Source organism: Brassica oleracea, chromosome C1 (assembly GCF_000695525.1).
Source record: "Brassica oleracea var. oleracea cultivar TO1000 chromosome C1, BOL, whole genome shotgun sequence".
In the NCBI taxonomy this organism is placed as follows: domain Eukaryota; kingdom Viridiplantae; phylum Streptophyta; class Magnoliopsida; order Brassicales; family Brassicaceae; genus Brassica; species Brassica oleracea.
Genome location: NC_027748.1, coordinates 39,835,123 through 39,843,985, shown reverse-complemented (window position 1 = coordinate 39,843,985; position 8,863 = coordinate 39,835,123). Strand labels below are relative to the sequence as shown.

The following is an 8,863-nucleotide window of genomic DNA, read 5'->3' as shown; positions in this document are numbered from 1 at the left end:
TTTTGTTATATTATATGATGTATCATGAAATAATGGTTTGTTATATTATTCTAACTATATAAAATAAAATAAAACATTCATCAGCTTTTTCGTTTTCCTAACTCTAATGTGGTATAAGAAAACTTTAGTGCGATATCTTGGTTGTTCTAACTAGTGTTTGCTTAGCATAGTTTTTTATTTTATCAAATATAAAACATAATTGCACATAAATATTGTTAAACAAAATCATATATTTCTTTCTTTGTAACTCGAATAAATTAATTGATTTGAAATTCAATTAAATTTATGAAAAAATCAAAAGTGAGAGAACGATATAGGGAAAAACAATAGGTAATTTTCATGTTTCGTGAAATAAAAACGTTCATCTCATTTTTATGATCCTAGTTAGGACCTAATATGAAAATTCCTGATAACGGGTTGTGAGTTAATTATCTAAAACTCTTTTACAATGTTTTCCACAAAACATATAACTTCTCTGTTTTTCAAGGTTTATATTCTTTTGTAATAATCCACTTTTGTATTCATAGGATCAAAATATAGATTCTCATGAGGAGACTGATCAGAGGGACATTTACTTGATCAAAGGAAGAATATGCTTATGCTTGATGGCCCAATACTCTATATGAAAAAAGGCATAATATTTCAATAGTTCATAAGCTTTTATTCAAGTATAACCAGTAAGAACTCAGATAAACATAAACTCAGAGGGATCAACGAACCAAGAGACAAAATTTCATGATTGTCTATGTTTTTGGTATTTATCTCAAACGGCGTTAGCATCCTTGTTCATGTTTTTGCTTCTTCTTCTTCTTCTTTCTTGCTTGTTAAAAATTTATATAGTACTTAATCATAAAGATCTATTAGACAAGACTAGAAAAAATTCTTATACAATTCTTTGCAAAAAAACGTATATGCTTTATCTACAAATGATCTTTGATTTTGCGAATTCATCACTATTTTAGACCATGAAATTTTTCAAGAAATATAGATCCATGTTTCCATTAGTTACAATATTTTACTTAAGTGAAACACTACTATATACATTTCATATTGGTGTAATTATATTTTTTAAAAATATTTAGTAATTATAAATGTTGTTATGCAAAACATTTAAAGACACATGAAACATAGTGAGTATTAAATTAACTATCAATGCTTGAAACATAGAAATCAATTTAAAAATGTTAATCTTAGAGTTAACTAAAGTAATAAAAGGAATTATGTTATTTCAAAAAAAACTAAAAATGTTATTTTATTAATTAATACACTCACCATCAATAACATTCAAAACCATTTGATTACTATATATATACATTTAGATATCATGGTAAGAGGAGAAAAAAAAATCAAAGAATAAGTAAAAAATTAATCATACAAAATGGACACTAAGACAGTTTTTATGGCATTTTTCATAATCAACACTTTAGTGTCATGTGCGTATCCGTGTTTGGGCCAAGAAGATGTTGACGATAAACCACTAGTCAATCCCGGTGAGTTTGATACATTGGATGCATTATCGCCGGCTTCGCAGGAGTACAATATTTATATGTTAGAGAACCTCCCACCAAAATACAAAACGTATCTCGGAACCTGCGCTGATAAGATGGGGCCCAGTGGTATTTCGGAATGTAATGAAGATGTTCTTAGAGAGATTCTTACGAACAAACCTGTTTCAAGAGAGTGTTGTTTGATGGTAGTAAGAGCTGGAAAAGAATGCTACATGGAGATTAGAAAGTTCATGTTTCGATTGTATCAACTCAAACGCTTTGCTTCTCAAGTTTCTTTCAAAACTAATGAGGTTTGGAACAGATGTTCTGCTGAAGTTGAAAGTCCTTCATCATCTCACGACCACACGATTTTGTTATCTTGATTGAATCTTTTGTTATATTATATGATTTATCATGAAATAATGGTTTGTTATATTATTCTAACTATATAAAATAAAATAAAACATTCATCAGCTTATTCATTTTCCTAACTCTAATGTGATATAAGAAAACTTTAGTGTGATATCTTGGTTGTTCTAACTAGTGTTTGCTTAGCATGGTTTTTTATTTTATCAAATATAAAACATAATTGCACATGAATCTTGGTAAACAAAATCATATATTTCTTTCTTTGTAACTCAAATAAATTAAGTGATTTGAAATTCAATTAAATTTATGAAAACAAATCAAAAGTGAGAGAATGATATAGGAAAAAACAATATGTAACTTTCATTTTTCGTGAAATAAAAACGTTCATGTCATTTTTATGATCCTAGTTAGGACATAATATGAAAATTCCTGATAACGGGTTGTGAGTTAATTATCTAAAACTCTTTTACAATGTTTTCCACAAAACATATAACTTCTCTGTTTTTCAAGGTTTATATCATCTCTACTTTTGTAATAATCCACTTACAGAATGAAATAATCTTTGCATTCATAGGATCAAAATATAGATTCTCATGAGGAGACTGATCAGAGGGACATTTACTTGATCAAAGGAACAATATGCTTATGCTTGATGGGCCAACACTCTATATTAAAAAAAAAGCATCATATTTCAATAGTTCAGAAGCTTTTATTCAAGTATAACCAGTAAGAACTCAGATAAACATAAACTCAGAGGGATCAACGAACCAAGAGACAAAATTTCATGATTGTCTATGTTCTTCGTATTTATATCAAACGGCGTTTCATGTTATATATCCACAGTCATCCTTGTTCGTGTTTTTGCTTATTCTTCTTCTTCTTGCTTGCTTGTTAAAAATTTATGTAGTACTTAATCATAAAGATCTATTAGACAAGACTAGACAAAATTCTTATACAATTCTTTGCAAAAAACCTTATATGCTTTATCTACAAATGATCTTTGGTTTTGCGAATTCATCACTATTTTAGACCATGAAATTTTTCAAGAAACATAGATCCATGTTTCCATTAGTTACAATATTTTACTTAAGTGAAACACTACTCTAAAGGTTTATATTGGTGTAATTTTATTCTTTAAAAATATTTAATAATTATAAATGTCGTTATGCAAAAAATTTAAAGACACATGAAACATAGTGAGTATTAAATTAACTATCAATGCTTGAAACATAGAAATTAATTTAAAAATGTTAATCTTAGAGTTAACTAAAGTAATAAAAGAAATTATGTTATTTCAAAACAACTAAAAATGTTATTTTATTAATTAATACAGTCACTATCAATAACATTCAAAACCATTTGATTACTATATATATACATTTAGATATCATGGTAAGAGGAGAATAAAAATCAAACAATAAGTAAAAAATTAATCATACAAAATGGACACTAAGACAATTTTTATGACATTTTTCATAATCAACACTTTAGTGTCATGTGTGTATCCATGTTTGGGCCAAGAAGATGTTGATGATAAACCACTAGTCAATCCCGGTGAGTTTGATACATTGGATGCATTATCGCCGGCTTCGCAGGAGTACAATATTTATATGTTAGAGAACCTCCCACCAAAATACAAAACGTATCTCGGAACCTGCGCTGATAAGATGGGGCCCAGTGGTATTTCGGAATGTAATGAAGATGTTCTTAGAGAGATTCTTACGAACAAACCTGTTTCAAGAGAGTGTTGTTTGATGGTAGTAAGAGCTGGAAAAGAATGCTACATGGAGATTAGAAAGTTCATGTTTCGATTGTATCAACTCAAACGCTTGGCTTCTCAAGTTTCTTTCAAAACTATTGAGGTTTGGAACAGATGTTCTGCTAAAGTTGAAAGTCCTTCATCATCTCACGACCACGCGATTTAGTTATCTTGATTGAATCTTTTGTTTTATATGATGTATTATAAAATAATGGTTTGTTATATTATTCTAACTATATAAAATAAAATAAAACTTTCATTAGCTTATTTTTTCCTAACTCTAGTATGATACCTTGGTTGTTCTAACTAGTGTTTGTTTAGCATAGTTATTTTAGTTTATCAAATATAAAATATAATTGCACATGTACTTGTTAAACAAAATCATATATTTCTTTCTTTGTAACTCAAATAAATTAAGTGATTTGAAATTCAAGTATATTTATGAAAACAAATAAAAAGTGAGAGAACGATATAGAGAAAAACTTTAGGTAACTTTAATTTTTAGTGAAAAAAAAACGTTCATCTCACTTTTGTGATTGTAGTTAGGACCTAATATGAAAATTCCTGATAACGGATTGTAAGTTAATTATCTAAAACTCTTTTACAATGATTTTCACGAAACATATAACTTCTCTGTTTTTCAAAGTTTATATCATCTCTTCTTTTGTAATAATTCACTTACAGAATGAAATAATCTTTGTCTTTGTAGGATTAAAATATGGATTTTTATGAGAAAACTGATTAGAGGGACATTTACTTGATCAAAGGAACAATACGCTTCTTGATGGGCCAATACCCTATATGAAAAAAGGCATCATATTTCAACAGTTCAGAACAGGACGTTGTCGATACATCGGGTGATAACGGAGGAAGCCGGAGCTACGGTGACGGTCAGCTCGTTTCCGAAGAAATCGACGGAGTGCTCTTGGTGAGTGTGATAACTTGCGACAGTTATTATAGTCCTCGTGTATATGTTTTATCATGTACCCGTACATTAAACGTTTTCACCGTTTGATCTTTGGATGCATTTGTACAGTTATAATCGGGCGGTTCATACTTAAGAAGCATGTAATGTCACGTCATCAGGTCCTTAGTATGCGATTTGGTGAAAGGTTTCAAAAGTTAAGAACGTAAAGAAGAATATTTTTCGTATATTTATCAGATTATGATCGTTAATGGACTAATTTGTTAGGATCGGTGATCTTTCTAAATCGAACTAAGAATTTTAAAACTCAACTCAACCCTTACCATGTATATGATTTGATTAATGGCTTTTTTTTTTTATGGAACAATTTGATGATGATTAATGGCTATATGATGCAGATAGATGGGTACTCTAGATAGATATTTAGATATGTTCCAAATATTTTGATTATTTAGTTTATTACTTATTTTGAAATTTATCTTAATTAGTTAGAATTATCTAAGTATTTTAATAATTTATAGCTTATTTGGTTTTTATATAAATGGATTTTTTATGCCTATATCCAGTATAAATTTGGTAAATGTTAAAATTACATTGATTAGTCGTCTTGTAACGTCTCTTGTACTATCACCGTATATAACTTCCTGAATTGGGTTTATTTAGGACACGCTACCATATATAGCAGACCATGTTTCCCTCCATGGGCCATGGCCAACTATATCAATATACTATTGTGTCATTGTCCTATTGCATAATATCTACAACACTTATCTTACGTACCTTACTCGGAAACAATTATCTGACACATATAAAACTATAACGCATTCCGTAGTTTTCTAACGATATATTCCTTTGGTACATTTTGAATATACGGTTTTCGTTCCAAAGACGTTATCAGATTTTGAATATTCCCTAAATGCCTCTTTATTTTGATTAATTATATTAGTTTATGAGTAAAATAGGAAAATATATATATACCAATGATAAAACGAATTTTAGAAAAAAAAACAAAATTAATAGAATCACAAAATCAGTAAAAACTAAAATTTCTAAATAACAAATGATTTCGAATGGAATCTCAAAATATATCAAGTTCTGTAAGATTCATGTATACCATTATCCCATCTAATCTTATTATAGAAGAAATCAGCGAGTGAATAACAGTTTTTATTTTCCACAACCTAACAAAAGAAGAAAGATCAACGATTCAGCACATTTTGTTACTTCGATACATCTCTTAAAACTTAACTTGCCATAAACGAGCAGAAACACCAAGCTTGAAGCAAACATAAGCATCTACTGACACCTGAAGTATCTGATCATTGCTAAGGTACTCAACACTCCAATCACTCCTGCTTATCCCCCGATCAAGCTTCACTCCTCGAAACCCCATACATTTCTCAACAATCTCCTCAAACGAACGACCCCTCAGACTCCTGCCTTGTGAATCCACGACATACATCCTTGCGTCAAGAAGTTCTCCAATCTCCAACTGATGTCTAGTTCGTGCTAGCCTCTTCGCGTCTTGACTGTTCCCACTACCGACAAAAGTTGTGTTTGGATCCGTGAGGAACCTTGGAATGATGTCGGGGACACGCTTAATTACAGTAAGAGAGCTGGATGATGAGACACGATGTTCCCACGCATAACTGGAGACTATCCGCAGGACGGTAGTGACACGGCGGCGCTGAGAAATACCAATGTGGTGCCCAGTTGACGCCGACTCCAACGATAAGAGGGTGACAAGAGCGTGAACGACGGTGACTGAAGACGACATCTCGGATCCATCGTCTAATGTCTGAGGGAGTCTTGGTTAGAGTGACTGTCAAATCTTCTCCAAAGAAATCGACAGAGTAGTAGTATTGGTCAGACTTGTATTTCGCCAGGGTTCTGATCGTTGGAGCCATTTGATATTTTTTACTAACTCTGAAATGTGAAGGAGAGAGGAAAAAACAATAACGCTCTAGGGCTTGTATACTGATCTGTGTGATTTGTTCTCATATGTCATGCATATAAATAGCCAAAGCTTTATTATGATGGTAAAAGAAAGTATTTAATCATAGAAAATCTAACTTAATTAAAAGCGTTACTAGCCCCCGTTGATCTTCGTGAAATTTATGTCAGCTATATTTGAACGGTTGGGATGCATGTAGGCTAGGTTTAGCTTATCACACTATCGAGTCATCTACTCCAACCCCAAAGTAATTACTGATATTTTTTAAATTTCTTTATTTACTATTTCGGAAATTGCTGATTAAATTTTAAAAATTATCCCCTCCCAAAAAAATAACGATAACTTTCAAATTTAAATTTTTCTGAGAATCCTGACCCAAGAAAAAAAGAAAATATCTATATAATATTATTGGATAAATATATATATATATATATATATATTTCTGGTCAAGCATATGCAACAACAAATACAAATACACTATCAATTTATCCCGTAAAAAAAAGAAAAGAAAAAAAGTTGTTCAATTTTGGACGGTTGAGAACTTCAGATGCATTTTAGGTAAGACTTTCGCATCTCTAACGCCTCTTGTACGATCACTGTATGCATCTGTATGGCGTCCTGCATTTGGCTTATCTACGACACGCTACCGGGTACCGTAACAGACCTTGTTTCTCTCCGACCATCGTTACAGTGTCTTTTTTGTTTGTTAGCGCGACAGTGTCCTATTGCACAGTTCTACTAATACTTTATACCTTACTCATCTTGTGTAAAACGCTGCAAGATGGATGATATCAAGGACATTTAGTTATATATTCATAATATTTATAATCTTATTACCTCATGGAAGAAATTAACGAGTGATAACATTTTTCTTTTTCGACAATCTAACAAAAGAGTAAAGACTAAAGATTCAGGACATAGTATTCATCTTGATACATGTCTTCAAACTTGCCATAGACGAGCATCAACACCGAGCTTGAAAGAAACATAAGCATCTACTGACACCTGAACTAACTGCTCTTTGCTGAGGTAGTCAACACTCCAATCACTCTTGCTTATCTTCCGATCTAGCTTCACTCCTTCAAGCCCCATACATTCCTCAACAATCCCCTCAAACGAACGACCCCTCAGACTGCTGCCTTGTGAATCCACGACATACATCCTTGCGTCAAGAAGTTCTCCAATCTCCAACTGGTGTCTCGTTATTTCCAGCTTTCTCACGTCTTGGCTGTTCCAGAAACCGACAAAAGTCGTGTCGGGATTCGTGAGGGAACGTCGAAGGATGTTGGGGACGCGCTGACATTAAGAGAGCTGGACGATGAGAACTGATGTTCCCACGCATAGCTGGAGTGTATCCGCTGGACGGTCGTACGCCGGTGGTGAGAAGTACCATGACGGTGTCCACTGGACGCCGACTCCAACGACGAGAGGGTGAGAAGAACGCGAGCGACGGTGACGGTAGACGACGTCTCGGATCCAGCGCCTGATGATGGAGGGAGTCTCGGTTTGAGTGACGTCCAGGTTCTGTCCAAAGAAGTTGATGAAGTAGACTTGGTGAGACTTGTACTCCCCCATGGTTTTGATCGTTGGAGCCATTTGATCCTTTGTTTTTCTCTGATTTGGAAATTTGAAGGAGAGAAACAAACAATAACGCTTTTACGGCTTGTTTTGTGATTTGTTCTCATATGGCATCCACATATATAGCTAAAGCGTTTAATAAGAAAAAATTGAACTAAAGCGCTATTATGATGATAGAACCTTCGCGAAGGTCTGATCGTTCTAGACATTTGATTTCTTTTTCTCTAATTTGAAATTTGAATGAGAGAAAAAATGCCGCTTTCGCGTTAGCTAGGGCTTGTGTCCGTTATTATGATGATAAAAGAAAGAATTAAATCAACAGTCGGAGGGTATTATTTGGTAATATATTCAATAGTGACTCTTTAAATACACATGTAGGCTAGTTTAGAGCAAATTGTCACCGTTGATCTTCTTGAAAATGATGTCAGGTGGATTTTAATGGTTGAGATGCATGTAGGCTTGTTTAGAACTTTAGCCTATCCATCTCCACGCCGTTTACTCCAACCTCAAAATAATTACTTCTTTTCTTTTCTTTGTTTTATTATTATAATATTCCCAGGAATTACTGAATTAAATTAAAATTTATTCTGTCTAGAAAATAATTTGAAAAAAATACAAAAATAGCACTAAATCAAGTTTTTTTTCCCATACTATCACTCAAGGTCAAAAGTCACAAAAATAGCACTTAATGTTTTATCAAAAGTCACAAACTTAGGGTTTAGAGTTAAAGGGTGGGGTTTAGGATTTAGGGTTTAGGGTTTAGAGTTTAGGGTTTAGAGTTTAGGGTTTAG

The 8,863-nt window shown here is 32.5% G+C and overlaps 2 protein-coding genes across 2 annotated transcripts; both read right to left on the bottom strand.

Moving 5' to 3' along the window:
- Window positions 1-5,719: 5,719 nt before the first annotated feature.
- Window positions 5,720-6,383, bottom strand: LOC106301544. The gene has a single exon (XM_013737980.1). The coding sequence runs from the start codon at window positions 6,315-6,317 to the stop codon at window positions 5,778-5,780; it is 540 nt and encodes a 179-aa protein (XP_013593434.1). The 5' UTR covers window positions 6,318-6,383; the 3' UTR covers window positions 5,720-5,777.
- Window positions 6,384-7,339: 956 nt separating this feature from the next.
- Window positions 7,340-7,628, bottom strand: LOC106299696 (the record flags this gene model as incomplete). The annotated part of the gene is given in 1 exon segment (XM_013735746.1): window positions 7,340-7,628. A coding segment is annotated over 1 exon segment (192 nt), but the record flags the coding sequence as incomplete, so codon positions are not given.
- Window positions 7,629-8,863: the final 1,235 nt, after the last annotated feature.